This window comes from Scyliorhinus torazame, chromosome 14, assembly GCF_047496885.1.
Source record: "Scyliorhinus torazame isolate Kashiwa2021f chromosome 14, sScyTor2.1, whole genome shotgun sequence".
Taxonomy (NCBI): domain Eukaryota; kingdom Metazoa; phylum Chordata; class Chondrichthyes; order Carcharhiniformes; family Scyliorhinidae; genus Scyliorhinus; species Scyliorhinus torazame.
The window spans coordinates 16201346-16223612 of record NC_092720.1 but is presented as its reverse complement, the minus strand read 5'-3'; the positions used below and the strand labels follow the sequence as shown (position 1 = coordinate 16223612).

The following is a 22267-nucleotide window of genomic DNA, read 5'->3' as shown; positions in this document are numbered from 1 at the left end:
AATCCCTACAGGACAGAAGGAGGCCATTCAGCCCATCGGGTCTGCACCGTGCCTCTGAAAGAGCAGCCTATCTGGGCCCATGCCCCCACCCTATCCCTGTTACCCCACCTAACCTTTTGGACACTAAGGGGCAATTTACCATGGCCAATCCACCTGAGGCAGCACAGTGGCTAGCGCTACTGCTTCACTGCGCCAGGGTCCCAGGTTCAATTCCCGCTTGGGTGACTGTCTGTGCGGAGTCTGCACGTTCTCCCCGTGTCTGAGTGGGTTTCCTCCGAGTGCTCTGGTTTCCTCCCACAAGTACCGAAAGATGTGCTTGTTAGGTGAATTGGACATTCTGAATTCTCCCCCTGTGTATCCGAACAGGCGCCGGAATGTGGCGACTAGGGGATTTTCACAGTAACTTCATTGCAGTGTTAATGTAAGCCTACTTGAAATGAAATGAAAATCGCTTATTGTCACAAGTAGGCTTCAAATGAAGTTACTGTGAAAAGCCCCTAGTCGCCACATTCCGGCGCCTGTTCGGGAAGGCTGTTACGGGAATTGAACCGTGCTGCTGGCCTGCCTTGGTCTGCTTTAAAAGCCAGCTATTTAGCCCAGTGTGCTAAACCAGACACTCTTGTGACAATAAAGATTATTATTAACCTGCATATCTTTGGACTATGGGAGGAAAACAGAGCACCCGGAGGAAACTCACATAGTCGCGAGGATAAAGTGCAAACTCCACATTCACCCGAGGTCGGAATTGAACCAGGAACCCTGGTGCTGTGAGACAGCAGAGCTAATCACTGCGCCACCATGCCGCCCATGTCTTTCAAAAATAATTTTGAAAGACTTAAAGGGTCACGGGCAAAATGGAGAGGTGTAAGACTAGAAGATCTCGCAAACGAACGACAGGCTGAATAGCCCCCTCCAGTGAGTTTCCAAGTTTCAACATGATAACTGGTAAGAAAATCCAAGTGGCATATGAGGAATTGCAGCGTGTGTTATGATCTGGATTGCAATCCCATAAAGGCGGTGGAAGCAGATTCCATTGTCAGTTTCAATTGGGAACTGGATAAATATTTGACATGGAAAGGAGGGGAAAGTGTAGGCTCTTTCAAATAACCAGCACAGGCAGGATGGGCTGAATCGACCCCTCCTGGGTTCTATGATTCAACCACACAACGGTAGAGAATTCATTAATGTAACTCTCACTGAGGCCAATGAGGTGAAGGGAGATTGGCAGCAATGCACTTACCCCTTGGTGTTTTCGAAGCTTTTTCCCCTTCTCTGTAGATGCATTCTGAGAGAACCAAGCGAGGATGGTCTCTTCAGCCAGTACTTCCAGCTGATACAACGCCATCAGTGCCTGAGCCAGATACAGAATAAACCTTTCAGCTTCCAGTTTAAAAGATCTGTCAACCCTGCCTCCATAAACTTGAGCCCATCCAAAACTCTGCCACCAATATGAGTGTGCACCGAGTCCCACTCAACCCATCATGCTCACTGAGCTGCAATGAATCCTGGTTGAGCGACATCTCTGGAGTTACCTTCAGTCCCGCAATTCTCGGAGATCCCCGCGCTCCCCTCATTCTAACCTCCAAATTAACCACTTGCTATTGGTGGCTTCAGCTGATGGGATCACAACATCTGGAATTCCCTCCTTAAGCATCTCTTTCCTCCTTAACCTACCTCTTTGACCAGGCTTTTGGGCACTGGTACTAATATTTCCTGAGCTGGCAACACTCCTGTGAAATGTCTTGGGCCGTCTTAATGAGAGTTGTTACCTTCTCTCAAGAGAGCCTGACTATGTATCGTGAGATGTCAAACAACCTTCTGTTAAAACGGTCTCCAAATTGTCACCCTTTGCTTGTCTGAGAGTTGCGTAATGAAAAAAGGGGAAATAAAAACACTCAATGATCGAAATTTCTGCTTGACGGAGGGTACTGGGGAACATAGAGCAAACTTATGTCTCCAGGACTATTTAGGATCCCAAAGTGTAAACTAAAGAGTTAAAAGACCAGATGTTTTTAAGGTGGTGCTTCAGACTGCTGATTAATGTGTCAGAGGAAAACCGTAATGCAACCAACAGTCGGTCTTGGAGGCTGTGTGAATCTGCACATTAATATCACCAGCCGCAAACAGGCGTCAGCCCAGTGTTATTCGGTTCGAAAACTCCCGCCAGGCGTTCCACACATTTGGAAGGGCAGAAACTGGAATTGTACAGCTGGACATTTCTCAGAGCAGATGGGACACAGCATGGATGTTTCACACACTCATTATCACCATTTATTTTACTTCATTCCCCCCCCCCTTCCAAACAACTTCCTGCTTCCTTGTCTCGTGAGAGCATCGGCTGTTTTGCTGCTCAACGATTCTACAGGCGTCACCATCTTTCTGACAACCCCTCCAAGGTGTCACCATCCGGGTAGGAGTCGAGACAGCGCGATAGGGTCAGCCACCAGCAAACTCTAGACAGTCATTGCAGGACGTGTTTGGGAGATTGTTACTAACACAACCACCAGCCTGAGAGCGGAAGCCGCTAACAGCAGCCACTGGCAGCACTGTCTCTCAGCTGACAAATGCTTCTCAGCAGCACAGCCAAACACGAAGAGTAAAAACATTTTTGACTCTGGTCACCTTTTTCAGAGCAATCGGTATATAATGAAGGTAACAGCACCACCAAGTGGCAACAGTTCAAAGTGCCAAAACAATGAGCGCGCCGGGCTCAGCTGGGGCAGAGGTTAACGGTCAACAAAGGTCCCGAGTGTCCTGGGTAAGGAAAGGGAAACTTGGCCAGCACTGCTTCTCCTGATTTTTATCAGCAACCCGAACTGCAGCTGGATGAATTGGATGAAGCAAAGCTGACCCTCCAGAAAATCTAGTACTCTCATGTGTTGGGAAAGAATCAGTTATGAGGGGCTGTCCTGTTTGATGGGAAATGTAGAGGGAGCTTTACTCTGCATCTAATCCTGTGCTGCACCTGTCCTGGGGGTGTTTGATGGGGACAGTGTAGAGGCAGCTTCACTCTGTATCTAACTCCGTGCTGTACCTGTCCTGCGAGTGTTTGATGGGGACAGTGTAGAGGGAGCTTTACTCTGTATCTAACCCCGTGCTGTACCTGTCCTGGGAGTGTTTGATGGGGACAGTGTAGAGGGAGCTTTACTCTGTATCTAACCCCGTGCTGTACCTGTCCTGGGAGTGTTTGATGGGGACAGTGTAGAGGGAGCTTTACTCTGTATCTAACCCCGTGCTGTACCTGTCCTGGGAGTGTTTGATGGGGACAGTGTAGAGGCAGCTTTACTCTGTATCTAACCCTATGCTGCACCGTCCTGGGAGTGGTTGATGGGGACACTGTAGAGGGAGCTTTACTCGGTATCTAACCTGTGTTGTACCTGTCCTGAATGTTTGATGGGGACAGTGTAGAGGGAGCTTTACTCTGTATCTAACCCCGTGCTGTACCTGTCCTGGGAGTGTTTGATGGGGATAGTGTAGAGGGAGCTTTACTCGGTAACTAACCTGTGTTGTACCTGCCCTGAGTGTTTGATAAGGACAGTGTAGAGACAGCTTTACTCTGTATCTAACCCTGTGCTGTACCTGTCCTGGGACTGTTTGATGGGGACAGTGTAGAGGCAGCTTTACTCTGTATCTAACCCTATGCTGTACCGTCCTGGGAGTGGTTGATGGGGACACTGTAGAGGGAGCTTTACTCGGTATCTAACCTGTGTTATACCTGTCCTGAATGTTTGATGAGGACAGTGTAGAAGGAGCTTTACTCTGTATCTAACCCTGTGCTGCACCTGTCCTGGGGATGTTTGATGGGGACAGTGAAGAGGGAGCTTTACTCTGTATCTAACCCCGTGCTGTACCTGTCCTGGGATTGTTTGATGGGGACAGTGTAGAGGGAGCTTTACTCGGTAACTAACCTGTGTTGTACCTGCCGAGTGTTTGATGGGGACAGTGTAGAGACAGCTTTACTCTGTATCTAACCCTGTGCTGTACCTGTCCTGGGACTGTTTGATGGGGACAGTGTAGAGGGAGCTTTACTCTGTATCTATCCCCGTGCTGCACCTGACGTTGGAGTGCTTAATGGGGACAGTGTAGAGGGAGCTTTACTCTGTATCTAACTGTGTTGTACCTGTCCTGGGAGTGTTGACAGGAAGTCTAACAAGGAGTCTTGCCTGCACTATTCGTTGTGTCCACTATCTCCACAAATATACAAGGAATTGCTTTTTTTGTTTCTTTAACTCACCATTACATACAGCTCAGTTAGGAGGCAGACCCCACCCAGTCAGCAGTGACTTATATCACCTCAGCTGTTGTAGTGCAGGCTCTGCTTCAGACCACAGTGACACCTGAGCTCATCAGAAAGGGATCTATCTATCAATCAGGACTACTGCACCTGATCACTGACCTCTGCTGAAAAGACCTTGTGCATGGATGGCAGCAGGGAAATACCTGGCTGTGAGGCAACAGGAATAGAATATTTCTTTCTGTCTCACACTAGATTTCAACTGTGCAGCAAAGAGGTCCCCCCCCCCCCCCACCAAGTGGTCAGCCGGTTACGGACAGAAATAGACAGAAACCCTTCAGTTGCCCTGGCCAGCACTTCAAGAAAGCGCTGGAACAAATCCCAGGGGGTGGGGATCGGATGTCAATGGCCGATAAACAAACGAGAAGATGGGAAGTGAAAGTGTGCAGTACCTTGACGAGGGCAGGCCAGAGCACCTCGTGTTCCGTGAAAAACTCTTCAAAAGAAGCCAGGCAGATTTGGTGATCGACAGGCCGCTTAATATAATTCTTGAATACTGGCGCCCACTTCTTCAGAAGCTGAAATAGAGGGGGGAAAACGTCACAGTTCTCTCTCACTTGCAATTTGAGTCTGGTGGCTGTAACCTCAGTTCTGCCACATGACCAGAGAGAAATCCTGATTTCAGGTTATCAGTTCAACGTACCAGACGATAACGGGGTGCAGTAAGAATAGGTTCACCATGTTTAATTGTCTTGCCATATTGTGCAGGTTCTAGATACTGTGATCGTGCACAGAAAAAAAAACACTGACACAACAACTTAAATTCTGCTTTCTCAGCCCCATGAATAAGCTAACATTCAGGCCACCGCATAGATTTATCTTGGGGCAGGGGGAAAGAAATCATTCCGTCTCCTCACTAACACGGTCAGTATTTAATGCCGTGTTGCACTTGAGACGGTGAGGGGGAGTTTTCGGGAACTGCTGCCGTCCGTGTGGCGTAGGTACACCCATCGTGCTGTTCAGGAGGGAGTTCCAACATTTTGACCCAGCGACAGTGAAGGAACGGCCGATACATTTGCAAGTCAGGGTGGTGAGTGGCTTAGAGGGGAATTTGCAGGCGCCTGCTGCCCTTTGCCCTTCTGGATGATAAAAGTTGCAGGTTTGAAAGATACGTTCATCGGAGTCTTGGCAAGTTGCGGTACATCTTGAAGCTGGTACTCACTGCAGCCACAGTGTGCTGGAGGTGTAGCTAGTGGATGTTTAAGCTGATGGATGGGACGCCGGTGAAGCAGGTGACTTTATTCTAACAGTGTTGAGTTTTGAGAGTTGTTGTAGCTGCATACATCCAGGGAAGTGGATATCATTCCATCACACTCATCACTGGCTTTCATGAACCAAAAACAGGAGTTTACAACCTGCAGTGCTTCCTGCTCCATTGGCAATTCATTTCTCATTCTGTGTTGTTTTTTATTTGTTCATGGGACGAATGCTATCCACTTCCCTGGATGTGTGCAGCTGCAACAACTCTCAAAACTGGTAGAATAAAGTCGTCTGCTTCATCGGCGTTCCATCCACTAGCTACACCACTGGAGTGGCAGGATAACACAGTGGTTAGCACAGTTGCTTCACAGCTCCAGGGTCTCAGGTTCAATTCCCTGCTTGGGTCACTGCCTGTGCGGAGTCTGCACGTCCTCCCCGTGTGCGCGTGGGTTTCCTCCCACAGTCCAAAGATGTGCAGGTTAGGTGGATTGGCCATGCTACATTGCCCTTAATGTCCAAAAGAGGATAGGTAGGGTTAAGGGGATAGGGTGGAGGTGGGGCTTCGGTAGAGTGTTCTTTCCAAGGGCCGGTGCAGACTCGATGGGCCGAATGGCCTCCTTCTGCACTGGAAATTCGATGATCTATGATCTCCAGCACACGGTGGCTGCGGGCTGTGCCAGCATTTATTGCCCATCCCTAATTGCCTTTGAGGGGGCAGTTAAGAATCAACCACATTGCTGTGGGTCTGGAGTCACATGCAGGCCAGACCAGGTAAGGATGGCAGATTTCCTCCCCTAAGGGACATTAATGAACCAGATGGGTTTTTAACAACAATCGACTCAAGGTCATCATTAGACCTTTAATTCCAGATTTTGTATTGAATCAAATTTCACCATCTGCAGTGGCAGAATTTGACCCATTTTGTTCCACTGTGTAGGTTCAAGGTCTGTTCCTTGGAAATGGTATTCCAGTACAGAGTGCCCAGATTCTCTTCCCTAACCGGTTCACATTAATCCCCCAGCACTTCACTGTCCGATTGTCACAACCCAACTGTGTCATGAGTTGCAAAACCACCAAATTAATCAGCCGGCATTCTGCACCAGTGAAAAGTCTTGACCTTTTTATCACTTGCTGAAAGGCTGGCAACATCCCAGGCTCCTCGTGCGCTGCCAAATCTTTGTCCAGCCCTACAATCCAACCAGGGTTTTCTCAAAGTAATACTGCTGCATCACTGAGTGAAAGGTCTGTGTCCACAATGTCCATAAGTAAATTTTAAAAAAGACGACATAACCAATGACTCTATCGGGGTCAGCTCTTGCCTCAGTCCAAAAGCTTTGTTGCAGCCCTCACTCTAATAATAATAATATTTATTGTCACAAGTAGGCTTACATTAACATTGCAATGAAGTTACTGTGACAATCCCCTAGTCGCCACATTCCGGCACCTGTTCGGGAGGGAGAATTCAGAATGCCCAAATTACCTTTGGACCGTGGGAGGAAACCGGAGCACCCGCTTAAACCCACGCAGACACGGGGAGAACGTGCAGACTCTGCACAGACAGTGATCGAACCTGGGACCCTGGCACTGTGAAGCAACAGTGCTAACCACTGTATGGGTGAGACGATAAGACTTTGTAAACTGTGGTACAACTTGTGATACAGCCTGTAAAAGCATCGTGCACACACTGGAGTGCAATAAAGGAAAATGTGAGCCAATCCACGTTGTGAGGAAGACTAAAAAAAGCTGCATATTATTTAAACGGAGTGATTGCAGAACTCTGCAGCAGTGGGATCTGGATTTCTTGGTATGCTAATCTGCAGGCACAGCAAGTGATTAAGAACGTAAATGGAATGTTGTTCTTTACTGCAGGGGAATGAAACATTATGTTTTACTGCACTTTTACAGGGCATTTGTGAAGCCATATCTGGAGTAATATGTTCAGTTTTGCTCTCCTGAAGGAAGAAACCGTTTGGAGAAGCTTGACTGATTCCTGGGATGAAGGGGTTATCTTGTGAGGAAAGGTTGAACAGGTTGGGCCCATATCCATTGGAGTTCAGGGGAGGTGATCTTATTGAAACATAAAAGATCCTGAGGGGATTCAACAGGGTGGACGCTGAGAGGGTGTTTCCCTCCTGGGGGGGGGGGGGGGGGGGGGGGGGTACTGTTTAAAAATAAGGGTGCCTCCCATTTAAACGGGGATGAGGAGAAATGTTTCCTATTAGTCTACGGAATTTTCTTGCCCAAAGAGCAGCGGAGGCCGCGTTATTGAATATTTTTTTAGGCAGAGTGAGATAGGCCCTCGACAGATAGGGGAGTCAAGGGGTACAGGGGATGGACAGGAAAATACAGTCCACAATCAGATCAGCCGCGATCTTATCAAATGGCGGAGCAGGCGAGAGGGGCCAAATGGCCTACTCCTGTTCCTCCTTTGTAAGTTCATACATGGACCTGCAGTGATACTTATCGCATGTCAGTAATAGCAAACCAGGTTCTTTCATTTGCCTCCATGTAGACAGAGCACGATGCCAACATTTGTCACATTTTAGGCTGTTTGGGAACTTAGTACAACCGTTCCCAGTCATGGCTGCACCTGGATGCTCGCTGGAACCGCATCCTCTTGCCCCTCTGAAGACACGAATAACCTGCCTGACACGTTCTTACTCCTCCTGGAACAGATTAATTGGCCATTCACCTCATTGCTGTTTCTGTGACCTTGCTGTGCAGATTTGAGACCATGCTTGCTCTCACAACAATTTTGACTGCTGTTTCAAAAACAGTCAATTGGTAATTAATAGACACACAGTTTAAAGTTCAGGAGGCAGATGCACTCACGCACACACGTTACGCACAGCTTCTGCTCAGCGGTGGAAGTTCGAGCGTCTAGCTGATTCTTTCAGACCAACAGTTAGCGTGCAGAGAGCGTGACTGTACAGCCCTGTGGCAAACAGTTTTTTCTCTCTGTTCGTGGGATCTGGGTGTCACTGGCAAGGTGAGCGCTCGTTGCCCATGAGAGCAGTTAAGAATCAACCACGTTGCTGTAGGTCTGGACTCGCATATAGGCCGGAGCAGGCAAGGACGGCAAATTCCTTCCCCAAAGGACATTAGTGAACCAGATGGGCTATAGAATCACGAGGTCTACAGCACAAAAAAAGATCCTGCGGCCTACCATGTCTGCACCGGTCAAAACAACCACCGAAGTATTCTAATCCCATTTTCCAGCAGTACTCGTCTGTCTTGTCATCGCAAGAGCACATCAAAATACTTCTTAAATGTTATGAGGGTCTCTGCCTCCACGCAAGTGTTCCAAACTCCCATCACCCTCTGGGTGAAAAATGTTTTTTCTCACATCCCCTCTAAACCTCTCGCCTCTTACCTTAATCTATGCCCCCTGGTCAATGATCCCTCCACCAACGGGAAAGGTTTCTTCCTGTCTATTCTTACTGCTGTAATTCATTCCCTGATCAAAATTGCGACTCTCCCTCCTCATTGACCTCCTTCCCGGTCTCGCCTGAAGATCCAAATCCTGGAATATTGAACTGCCAATCCTGCCCCCCTCTCAACCATGTCTCAGTGGCAGCAATGACAAAGCAACCTGTTTGATTGGCACCCCATCCATAAACAATCACTCCCTCCACCACCGACGCACAGTGTCAGCTGCGTGTACCATCTACAAGATGCGCTATAGGAACTTACCAAGGTTCCTTGGATAGCACCTTCTAAACCCACGACCACTAGCATCTGGAAGGGCAAGGGCAGCAGATACCTGGGAACCCCACCACCTGGAGGTTCCCCTCCAAGTTACTCACCACCCTGACTGGAAATATATCACCGTTCCTTCACTATCGCTGGGTCAAAACTCCTGGAACTCGCTCCTTAACAAAACTGCGGGTGTACCTACACCACATGGACTGCAGCGGCTCAAGAAAGCAGCTCACCCACCACCTTCTGAATGGCAATTTGTGTTGGGCAATAAATCCTGGCTTAGGCAGCGAAGCCCACATCCCATGAATCAATAAAAAAGGCACGTGCACAGGTAAAAAAGGACAATCAAAAAAAGCTGACGGAATGTTGGCCTTTATTGCAAATGGGTTAGATTACAAAGCCAAAGGAAGTAACACTACTATTACATGAAGCTGCATTCAGTTCTGAACACAGCAACACAGGAAGGATCCTCTCTTTTCTTAGGCAGTCCCTCGAAGTCTAGGATGATTTGCTTCCACACTAAAAATGGGTTTTCAGGTGACTGTGGAGTCCAATGTGCGATCTACAGTCTCTGTCATAGGTGGGGCAGATGGTGGTTAGAATGTGGGTGGGGTGTCAGGGTTACCACACGCCCCTTTCGCTGTCGACGCTCGAAGGAAGGATATACTGGCTTTGGAGGGGGTTCAAGATGAATTCATCTTGTAAAATTACAGAACTTAAAAGTTTATATTATGAGGACAGAAACCTGGTTATGATTTATCGAAACCAGGTGTTTCAAATGACCAAAGTATTGGGTATCGTTGAAGCAGGGGAAAATACAAAACCAATCTACCATTCAGGTGTGAAATCAGGAAGCACCTTTTCATTCAAAGGATAAAATCGGGATTCTTGCTCCTCTGAAGGAAGTTTGATTGACACCCCATCTATAAACATTCACTCCCTCCACCACCGACGCACAGTGGCAGCCGCGTGTACCATCTACAAGGTGCACTACAAGATCCATGTGGTGTAGGTGCACCCACAGTGCTGTTAGGGAGGGAGTCCGAGTATTTTGACCCAACGACACTGAAGGATTTCTGGAAGTCAATTGTGATTTTCAAGGCTGGAGTTGCTAGAATCTTACGAAGGGTGTTTTAAGGGATATGGATCACAGACATGTAAAATGAACTGAAATACACATCATCCGTGATACAGAACAGGCTGAGGAGTCGAAAACCTATTTGTGTTTCTACAAAGTTCCCAACTACCTGTTTTCTACTGGCCTTTGGCAGAAAAGAAGCACCTGGCACACCAAGTCCTTGTGCCTCACTTGTAAAGATGCCATGGGAACACCACGTGTACTTTCTGATATATGTTCCCTCTAGTGTTCCCATTTTCTTCCCACTCCCATTTTCTGGTAGTCGGACCATGGCTTTCTCTACATTAGGAGGTAGCAGCGTGCGTGGCCACGTTGAGAAAGAGCTTCTGCTTATGCGAAACTCTGGGCCCTGAGACCACATTTGCAGGCTCCAGTGTAACCATCACTCTGCCTCCCATACCCTCACCCTTTCATGACTCTGTGCCCTGGCAAAACAAATTCAGAATGCCCCACATCGACCCAATGGCCCCATTCTGACATGCAAGGAAAATCTTCAGCCCGAGAACTCACTCTCCCATACGTGTTCTGCTCACCCCAAGTTACTGCACCTTTCATCACCTCCAGGATTATTCCTTTGGTCCAAATACTCACCGAGATGAGTGTGCTGCTGTATTGGGCGGCTGAGGCACCAGCTCCGTGCATTTGCAGGGGTATGTCCAGGATCACCTTAGTGGTGATCTGTGTCACGTCCTTCATGGTGATGTTATAAGCATATCTAAAGGGAAAAATAAATCATGACAGCTTGCATTTATACAATGCCTTCAACATAGTAAAATGAATCAAGGAGCGTCATGGGAGTGTAAACAAATTAATTCTGACACCAAGCCATACAGAGATATTCGAATAGGTGGCCAAACATACGGTCAAAAAGGCAGATTTTAAGAAATGAAGAACAAAGAGAGGTTTAAGAGGGAACTGGAGAGTTCAGGGTCCAACCTGGTGAAGGCACAGCTGCCAATGATGGAGTGATTAAACCTGGGGATGTGCCAGAGGTCAGAACTGGAGGAGGGCAGAGACCTTGAAGGCTTATAGGGCTGGAGGAGGTTATCGATTTACAGACAGGAGTGGGGCCATAGAGGGATTTAAACACAAGGACGGGAATCTCAACATCAAGTCCATGCCAGATTGAGATTCAACATAGGCCTGCGAGCACAGGTGAAGGGTGAGTGGGACTAGATGTGAGTTAACTCCTTCATTCTAACCACATCAGTATGTCCTTCACGTAGCTGTTCTAGCATTCTCTTTTGTAGGCATGGCAGAATGCTCACTCAATTACCCCACAGAACCCCACTCTGAACTGTCAACTCAAGACGCCTCGTGATGGAAAGCTTGAGGTCTGGGTCCTTTCGATGTACATTTGTTAGTTGCCTTTTTGTATCATTTCCATAACCTTCCCCATCACTGGATTGGTTCTTTTACACCTTTGTATTGAGCTGAAGTTACCAGTATGTTTTCAACATGAGAGCTAAGATATTTAGGAGATTTTCATAAGATTCTTGTTTGACTTGTAGTGGCAGTATTTTGGTGCTGCTCTGACTTATGATACAGGGTGTCATAATTGTGTCGACAAGATCAAAGAACATCTTTGTAATCGAGTAGCTGCTAAAGGAACACCCTGACATGGCCCAAAGATTGTAGTTAAGGGTCGATGGTCAGTCAAAAGTGTAAAATGGCGCCCATAAAGGTAATGGCGGAACCTTCTTACGCCACAAGTGATGCCCAAAGCTTCTTTTTCTAGTAGAGCATAGTTCGACTCAGTGCTAGTTAATATTCTAGAGGCAAATACTATCGGTCGTTCCTCTTCGGAGGGCATTATGTGCGGGCCAACCGTGCCAACCACATAGGATGATGAGCCCCAAGCAAGCTGTAACCTCAGCTTTGGATTGTAATGGACCAATAACTCTGCTTTTTGACCATTAATCTCTACATTTACCTTGATGTCTTCAGTGGCACAACCTCTTTGGTGTATGTCCTCATGACAACATCTGATGTAAAGGTAGATGTTTTAGCTTCTGACTGTATATTGTCTCAGGTATGGGTGATACTGCAGCACCCGTATCCACTTCGACCTTGATAGTGTTGCATTAAGTTTTGGATAAAGCGAAGCTGATTTCTTTAACCGATAAGGCACCAAGCTTGAATTCTTTAAGCTGACTTGACACATTGCCCCCAAATGATGTTTTAGCTCCACCACTTAATTGGTAAGCTCAACCAGCAGACGTCGGTGTTTTTCTTGGTATATTTTTTTTGTGTTGCCGAAGGTTGGCGTGACCAACATGCTCTGGCGACGTGGCCTACTTTACCACTATTTTTGCATTTGTTCTCTTTACTGCACCATTCTCCTGCTGAATGTCCCACTTTAGCACAGCGATGATAGGGTAGATTTTTTGCAGAACTGCTTTTGCTCGGACTCCAAATCAACGAAGCCTCTTTCGCTGCAAGTTCCATGGATGTAGCGATTTCCATAGCACTTCGCTGATTAATGCAGCTTCAGTCAAGCTTCCATTTCTCAGATCACAAACCAGTCTGTCTCGAAGTGTATCGCTTTGATTCTTTGTTAAAAATATATACTCCAGTAACTCACGGTTGGGTCTCGATTAATTTTCGAAACCCTCATTTCACACTAGCAGCCGTCGCGATCAATCGATTGACTCGCCACGTCTCTCTACGATCTGAACGGCTTTCATTTTGCTTGCCACAAACCTGTCGCCAGCCTCAGTGTCGACGATGAATTGCTCCAGGCCTCCAAATCTTCTTCCATGCTTGTTTATGCCCAAACCTCCATCAATAATTTTTTTTAATGCCAGAATCCTCATCGCCAGTTTTCTCTTCTGTTATATACTTGTTGCAGCCCCAAAGAGAACAAGTAGAGGTGCCACGCTTTAAGTTCATAAAAACATAGTGCAGGGTTTATTAAGAGATATTGTTCGACAGGGTAAGATGGTGAACTTCCCAAAACGCTCGCGAAACTCTCCACTGACGTCACTGCGTATCACGTGACATTTCATCGGCCAACAGCGTTACTTGAATACATAACAATCTACATAACAATCACTACACTGTTCAATAATTTATCTTAAGCAAGAGGCATGAAAAGGCACTACACAAATGCACATTATTTCCACAAAACTGGGTTTGAACACCTAAAATTTAATAGCTACTCACTTGAGAGAGTTGATCTCGAGTACAAGATGGTCACAAGAAATATTTTCTTCCATGCCGCGCTGCAGTGTGTCAAGAACTTCATTATGGAAAACTGTGGAAGGGGAGCAGAATGGGGAAGATGGAATGTTGAGGCAGAATTTAATGCAAAATGAGATCCCGACAATGTCTTCTGTCAGCATTACAGAGCAGTAATTCAAAATAAAGCAACATGAAAACTACAAAATTATGAGGGGCATAGACTGAGTGGATAGTCAGAGGCTTTTTCCCAGGGTAGAGGGGTCAATTACTAGGGGGCATAGGTTTAAGGTGAGAGGGGCAAGGTTTAGAGTAGATGTATGAGGCAAGTCTTTTATGCAGAGGGTAGTGGGTGCCTGGAACTCGCTACCGGAGGAGGTGGTGGAAGCAGGGACGATAGTGACATTTAAGGGGCATCTTGACAAATACATGAATAGGATGGGAATAGAGGGATGCGGACCCAGGAAGTGTAGAAGATTATAGTTTAGTCAGGCAGCATGGTCTGCACGGGCTTGGAGGGCCGAAGGGCCTGTTCCTGTGCTGTACATTTCTTTGTTCTTTGTACAGCGGCTACAGCAACAAAACTGGACTCAAACATTTTTAGATTCTTCTTGCATATCTTTCGCTCTTGCATATGTGCTTTCTCCCTCTCCTGATGTCCAATGCCCATGAACATTGTTACCTAACCCAAATGGCACAGTCCATGGACAATTTCAACAACAAATTTTGACAGGTTATTTGACCGTTGTCACCATCACAGATATTGTATGCTTCGATACACAAGTGTTTCTTCCAGCGTCTTTTCCCAGATTCCTATGCAAGAGCTAATTATAAAGTTTCTTGCCACTGCTTCGGTCAAGATCGATTAATTTATATATTATATGCATTATCAAATAATTATAATGTCTCTCAATTTTCCTTACAGCCTGTTTTAGTCCAGCGCATCTGCTTACAGTCCTCAGAGTTAAGCATTGCACACATTTTCTTTGCGAGTCACTTTTTGTTTTAATTATAACATGACTGTCCTGACACACGTACACATGAAGAAAATGTTTTAACAAGTCGGAATGAAGCAGCTCAACTAGTTTATTCAGTGAGGTGCCAAACCACCAAAATGAGGGAGGTGCAAGGCTGGAATCCGATCAACGCTGAGCTGTCTAATCTCTGACGGCTGAAGACCGAGGGGTGACCTGATAGTGCCTTTAAAATTATGAAGGTGTTTGATTGAGTAAACGTGGAGGGGCTGCCTCCATTTGTGGGGATATCCAAAGCAAACGGTCATAAATATTAAACAGTCACTAAGAAACCCCGAGGAAACTTCTTTATCCAGAGTGTGAGATCTGAGAATTCACCACCACAAGCAATGTTTGAGATAAACTGATTAGATGCATTAAAGACGAGATGGGGGCGATGTGCTAATTCCCCTGGATTGGTAATCCAGAGGCCCATGCTAATGCTCCAACGGTATGGGTTCAAATCTCACCCACCTGGTTGAACTGGTGGAATTTAAGTTCAATTAATTAAGAAATCCTGAATTGAAAGCTACTAAGAGTGGCCATGAATCAATCGATCGCTACAAAAACCCATCTGGTTCATTAATATGTCAGGAAACAAAATCAACAAGTCCGTACCCGGTCTGGCCTGCACGCGACTCCAGACCCACAGCAATGTGGTTGACACGGAAATGTCCCAACAAGCCACTCCATTGCACCAAACCGTTGCAGGCAATTTAAACCAAATGGTCTGCAGTCGTTCCAGAAGATGATCATCACCATCTTCACAAAGGTAGTTAGGGATGGGCAACAAATGCTAACCTTGCCTGCAACGCCCACACCCCATGAAAGAAAATAAAAAGGTGAAGTTAGAGAAGTACAAGGGAGGAAGGAGTAGTAGGATAAAGAGGTTCGGATGATTGGCCAGGACAAGGCTGAGAGAAGATTTGATAAGAGGCATTCAATCCCATCAGGAGGCTGGAAAGAGTCGATGGAGAAAAAACTGTTCCCACTCGGGATAGGGTTGGGAATGAGGGGGCACAGATTTAAATTAATTAGTGAAAGAAGCAATAGTGATACAAGGAACAAAATTTTCTCGCAGCGAAGAGTGCGGTGGAGGCACGTTCGATTGAAGCATTCAAAAGGGAATTGGACTATTATTTGGAAAGAATGTGCAGAGTTACAGGGAGGAGGGGAGAATGGAACTAGTGAGTTTATTGTTCAGAGAGCCAGTACAAACACAATGGACCAAATGGCCTCCCACAGCACCGTAACAATTCTGTGATTCATAAGAGGTGGTCAAAGTCATGAATGATAGAGGCAGCACGGTGGCGCAGTGGTAGCACTGCTGTCTCACGGCACCGATGTCCCAGGTTCGATCCCGGCTCTGGGTCACTGTCCGTATGGAGTTTGCACACTCTCCCCGTGTTTGCCTGGGTTTCGCCCCCACAACCCAAAGATGTGCAGGGTAGGTGGATTGGCCACGCTAAATTGCCCCTTAATTGGAAAAAATGAATTGGATGAATCCCAGATCCCGGTTGAGGCCTCTGATCTCAGGGTAAGCGTTCTCCAAGGCGGCCTTCAGGACGCGCGGCAACGCAGAATTGCCGAGCAGAAACTTATAGCCAAGTTCCGCACACGAGTGTGGCCTTAACCTGGACCTGGGATTCATGTCGCATTACATTCATCCCCCACCATCTGGCCTGCAAAATCCTACCAACTGTCCTGGCTTGACACAATTCACACCTCTTTAACCTGGGGTTACCCCATCTCTGGATCTGTAAAGATTTAATCACCTGCTAATGCTCGCATTCCAAGCATTGTCTGGCATCTTTGAATTTGTCTATATATATGTTTCTGGAACATACCTCTTCATTCACCTGAGAAAGGAGCAGTGCTCCGAAAGCTAGTGATATCAAAACAAACCTGTTGGACTTTAACCTGGTGTTGTAAGACTTCTTACTGTGTTTCAGTAAGTGTGATACCACTGAGGGCATTACAGAAACAGAGGCGAAATGAGGGGCTGGTTTAGCACAGGGCTAAATAGCTGGCTTTTAAAGCAGACCAAGGCAGGCCAGCAGCACGGTTCAATTTCCGTACCGGCCTCCCTGAACGGGCGCCGGAATGTGGCGACTAGGGGCTTTTCACAGTAACTTCATTTGAAGCCTACTTTTGACAATAAGCGATTTTCATTTCAATTCATTTTCATGAGGAAACTTCTTTATTAATGCAGCAGGTTATGGAATCTGGAATGCAGTGTCTGGTAGAAATACATTTACTAATAACTTTCAAAAGGGAAATGGATACACACATAAGAACTAGGAGCAGGAGTAGGCCATCTGGCCCCTCGAGCCTGCTCCGCCATTCAATGAGATCATAGCTGATCTTTTGTGAACACAGCTCCTTTCCCGCCCGAACACCATAAACCTTTATTCTTCAAAAAACTATCTATCTTTATCTTGAACACATTTAATGAAGGAGCCTCAACTGTTTCACTGGGCAGGGAATTCCATAGATTCACAACCCTTTGGGTGAAGAAGTTCCTCCTGAGCTCAGTCCTAAATCTACTTCCCCTTATTTTGAGGCTATGCCCCCTAGTTCTGCTTTCACCTGCCAGTGGAAACCTCCCGGCATCTATCCTATCTATTCCCTTCATAATTTTATGTTTCCCATGAAAAGGGGAAAAAAAACTGCAGGCAATGGGGAAGGAGCAGAGAGAGAGATTAATTGGATAACTGCATCAATGAGCTGGCACAGTCCTTCTGTGCTGTATTATTCCAAGATTCTCATTGAAAAGTAGAAAGCACAACCATCACAAATAAACCACTGTGACTGGTTTTAAATTCCTGCTCCATATGCATTGGCTTATCAGGCCATAGCAAGCCCACACTCTCAAGGAAGTTTGCCAACCGGAGGATTGGATTTGAAAGATAGTTTTGCCAAACCAAGGAGATAACACAGCAGGCAGATTTCAGAGACCAGTTACACAGACATCAGGGATACACGGTCAAAGCTAACTCGAGGGGTTTAACACCTCTGTGCTCAGTCGGTGAGCTCACTCGGGATATGCGGTTAAGGCAGATTGTTAATCCGAACCCGAGCGGCTGAAATAGTTTTTGATTTCGTGTCCAAGCAGGTTTGTTCAGACTGGAATCTGGAATAGAATCGTTCACATTTTTGTGTGAATCGAGGTGAAGGGATAATTATAAAAACGGCAATGAACACTCATCCCATCGTAATTCATCCGACCTCGATGGCGAATTCCTCCACTGCAGTATCTAAAACCGTGCTTTTTGCCCACACTGATCACACTCTGTGAGAAGAACTTCCTGATAATCATTCCCCAACTTTTTCTTGTTTAAACTTGAGTCCGCTGATCCTACTTTTGCAGTTTAATTAAGTATTTAATTCTCGGGGCGTGGGCGACATTGGCACGGCTGCGTTTATCGCCCACCTCAAAAAGCCCTGAGGTGATGAGCCTTCTCTCTGACATCCCACCGCCACCCCTCCCTGCTCTGTGCAGCCCTCGTGATGAAGCTGCTCCTCGAGTAAAGTAGGGAAGAAAACTGCAGGATGCAGTAACGGTGAAGGAAGACCAATATGTGTCAGTGTCAGGTTTCTGTGACACGGAGATGATGTTGTCATTAAAATAACTGTGTGCTGCTGCAGTGCACCCTACAGAGTGAATATCCTGCAGCAACACGTTTCTGGCTGATGGTGGGATGTCAGCGATCCTAGAAAGGCCAACATATAATTGTCAATCTTCAACTGCCCTCGAGGTGGTGACGAGACACCTTCTTCAATCACTGCAGTCCATGTGGTGTAGATACACCGACAGTGCAGTCAGGGAGGGAGTTCCAGGATTTTAATCCCGCAAAAATGAATGGCAATATAGTTCCAAGTCAGGATAGTGTGGGGCTTGGTAGGGAACCTGCAGGTTGCAATGTTCCCGTGCATCAGCTACCCTTAATTTGAAAGGAGTCTTGGCAAGTTACTGCAGTGCATCTCGCAGATGGTACACATTGCTGCCATGGTGTGCCAGTGGTGGATGGAGTAAATGTTTAAGGCGGTGAGTAGGATTCCAATCAAGTGTGCCACTTTGTCCTGGATAGTGCCAAGCTTCTTGACTGCTGTTGGAGCCGCACTATAGATAAGCGGAAAGTATTCCATCACATGCCTGACTTGTCCCTCGAAGATGATGGACAAGAAATCAGGAGGCGGGTTATTTGCCGTAGAATTCTCAGCCTCTGACCTGCTCTTGTAGCCACAATACTTATATGGCTAGTCCAATTCAGTTTTGGGCTAATGGCAACCCCGAGGATGTTGATGGTGGGAGTGTGTGCGGAGTCAGCCAGCACTGCAGCCGGGGGTTTCAGCAATGGTAATGCCATTCAATGTCTGACAAGGGGAGATGGTTAGACTCCCTCTTGTTAGAGTTGGTCATTGTCTGTCACTTGTCTGGCTCAAATGCTATTTGACATTTATCAGCCCAAATCTGAATATTGCCCAGGTCTTGCTGCAGTTAAGACATGGACTGCTTCAGTATCTCCGGAGTTGGAAGTGATACTGAGCTTTGCGCAATCATCAATGAACATACCCATTTCTGACATTATGGAAGCTGATGAAGCAGCTGAAGATAGTTGAGCCTTGCGCGCTAGCCTGAGGAACTCCTGCAGTGAGTCCAGTGGGGAGAGTGCCGATCAGCATTCACTTCCTCCCTGTAGCCCTGGCATGTCGAGGCAGACTGCAAGACCCACTAACACTGCCCTGGTTAAAATCTGCACGGACCTGGAGTCATGCAGCAGTTGGTCAGACCTGACCTGAGCTCCCTTGGGTACCCAGTATCAAATGAAACCTTACCTTTCGCATCATCCAGCTGTGGCGAGACACTTCTGCTATCTACCTCTTGTGAGTCGACACTCGCCTCGCTTTCACTCTCGCTCTCAGATTCGGACTTTAACGTTAGACCTGCAAAGGAGAAAAAAAAACCTGTGATGAGAAGACGGGAAAGTGGAAGGTAACCCTCTCAGCAGGTAGAGTGGGTCACATGGGCAGTCACTGTGGAACAGAGAGGTCCCAGGCCATCTGGAGACCTTTCTTGGATGCAGACGAGTCTCTAGCAAGTTCAAGTGAAGCCAGATGCTAACAATGTCCCACAAATGACCTATAAATAGGCATAATTTCTGTGACTTATGTCATGCAAGAGTGCCTTTAAGAAATAGATGTGTAAGCAATGAACCTTTAAGAAAACAGTGATGTCAGAGAGTGGGTGGGGCTCAGCTCAGTTCAGCCATTTTGGCAGGTTTTTAGTTTCAGTTCAAAAGTGGTGTCTGTGTGTTTCCAGAGAGCTGCAAGTTTTGCAGTTTGGTTTTGCTGAGAGCAGCTAAAAAGTGCCTGGTTGGTTTTGCTGAGAGCAGTTTAAAAGTAGAAAGCCAGTTTGCAACAGTCTCTGCCATTCTACAGAAAATATATGTATCCTTTAACCTATGTGATACCTTTTAAAGGTGTTAAGTCTCTTGGAAGTTTGAAGGAACATTTTAAGGAATTATTTACTGTTACAATATTTTCTGAGTTATCTTTGAAGTAAGGGGTGTAAAGAGAGCCAATGTTTATTTAAGATGTTAAGTTGAGTTCATGGAATAAACAGTGTTTTGTGTTTAAAAACCCACGTGTCCATAATTGTAATCCCACACCTAGGGAACAAGCCGTGTGCTCAGAAAAACAAATCCATTAAAGGGAGAGGTTGGTTGAACTCCATGATGCATTTTGGGGTTCTGAAAAGCCTCGCCCATAACACTTATTATGGGTGAATTATCTGATGAGCCATGGTAACTGTAACCTCCTTCAGCTTCCTTGTCGTGTGAAGGAGAGGAACAATTTCTTGGAGCTAGCTCTGAAATTGGCCAGTGTTTCCACTGCTCTTATCCCAATGTCGTTAGGGGGAGCCTTGCATGATAGTGTCAGAGGCAAGCACTCAGATTTGGGTCTGACAGTAAAGTATTTTTTTAAATCCTGATGTAACGAAAGAAGCCAATCACATGATGCATAGGATATACTTGTCAAACTGTTGAAGAACTGATCAGTATCATAAGTCTGGCACTGCCATAACTGCTCAGTGTTCTTCTGCAGATCTGAAGACTTTTTTACTCAACGTTTGAACTTCTGCAAGGTGAAAGTTAGCTTCAATTATTACTCGCATGGAGGGGAAAGCCACCATGAACTAGTTCGGCCAAATGGTCTTGACTCCATCCTATTCCTGTAAGTTTTCACCGATAGAAAGAAAAAAGAACAAACGTGCATTTCTATAGTACCAGTCACAACCTCAGGCTGCCCCAAAGCACTTTACAGCCACCGAGCTACTTTTTGATGTAGAAAACGCAGCATCCAATTTGTCCACAGCAATATCTCTCAAACAGCAATGAGATGGATTATCTGCTTTAGTAAAGTTGGTTAAAAGATAAATATTGTCCAGCATACCCAAGGATAACTCACACACTCTTCTTCAAAGTAGTGTTATGGGCTCTGATGGGGCCTCAGTTTAATGTTTCGTCTGAAAGGTGGCACTGCAACTGTATGCAAAGTATGCAACTGTATGCAGAGTATGCAACTGTATGCAGTGTGTGCAACTGTACGCAGAGTGTGCAACTGTACGCAGAGTGTGCAACTGTATGCAGAGTGTGCAACTGTACGCAGTGTGCAACTGTATGCAGAGTATGCAACTGTATGCAGAGTGTGCAACTGTATGCAGAGTGTGCAACTGTACGCAGTGTGTGCAACTGTACGCAGAATGTGCAACTGTACGCAGTGTGCAACTGTATGCAACTGTACGCAGAGTATGCAACTGTACGCAGTGTGCAACTGTATGCAGTGTGCAACTGTATGCAGAGTGTGCAACTGTACGCGGTGTGCAACTGTATGCAGTGTGTGCAACTGTACGCAGTGTGCAACTGTACGCAGTGTGCAACTGTACGCAGTGTGCAACTGTACGCAGTGTGCAACTGTATGCGGAGTGTGCAACTGTATGCAGAGTGTGCAACTGTATGCAGAGTGTGCAACTGTACACAGTGTGTGCAACTGTACGCAGTGTGTGCAACTGTACGCAGTGTGCAACTGTATGGTGTGCAACTGTGCGCAGAGTATGCAACTGTACGCAGAGTGTGCAACTGTACGCAGAGTGTGCAACTGTACGCAGTGTGCAACTGTACGCAGTGTGCAACTGTATGCAGAGTGTGCAACTGTACGCAGAGTATGCAACTGTACGCAGAGTGTGCAACTGTACGCAGAGTGTGCAACTGTACGCAGAGTGTGCAACTGTACGCAGAGTGTGCAACTGTACGCAGAGTGTGCAACTGTACGCAGAGTGTGCAACTGTATGCAGTGTGCAACTGTATGCAGTGTGCAACTGTACAGAGTGTGCAACTGTACGCAGAGTGTGCAACTGTGCGCAAAGTATGCAACTGTACGCAGAGTGTGCAACTGTACACAGAGTGTGCAACTGTACGCAGAGTGTGCAACTGTACGCAGAGTGTGCAACTGTACGCAGTGTGCAACTGGTTGCAGTGTGCAACTGTACGCAGAGTGTTCAACTGTACGCAGTGTGCAACTGGTTGCAGAATGTGCAACTGTACGCAGAGTGTGCAACTGTATGCAGAGTATGCAACTCTACGCAGTGTGTGCAACTGTACGCAGAGTGTGCAACTGTACGCAGTGTGCAACTGTACGCAGTGTGCAACTGTATGCAGTGTGCAACTGTACGCAGTG

General features: G+C 46.5%; 1 protein-coding gene across 1 annotated transcript in view; it reads right to left on the bottom strand.

Annotated features, from left to right (window-relative positions):
* The window catches only part of eif2b5 (eukaryotic translation initiation factor 2B, subunit 5 epsilon), a 93529-nt gene that overhangs the window by 6770 nt on the left and 64492 nt on the right, over positions 1 to 22267 (bottom strand). The window contains exons 11-15 of the mRNA XM_072473738.1: positions 19367 to 19474; positions 13500 to 13590; positions 10926 to 11049; positions 4687 to 4812; positions 1241 to 1351 (exon numbers count right to left, since the gene is read on the bottom strand). Coding sequence (XP_072329839.1) covers positions 1241 to 1351; positions 4687 to 4812; positions 10926 to 11049; positions 13500 to 13590; positions 19367 to 19474 — 560 coding nt within the window. The remainder of the gene's footprint in view (positions 1 to 1240; positions 1352 to 4686; positions 4813 to 10925; positions 11050 to 13499; positions 13591 to 19366; positions 19475 to 22267) is intronic.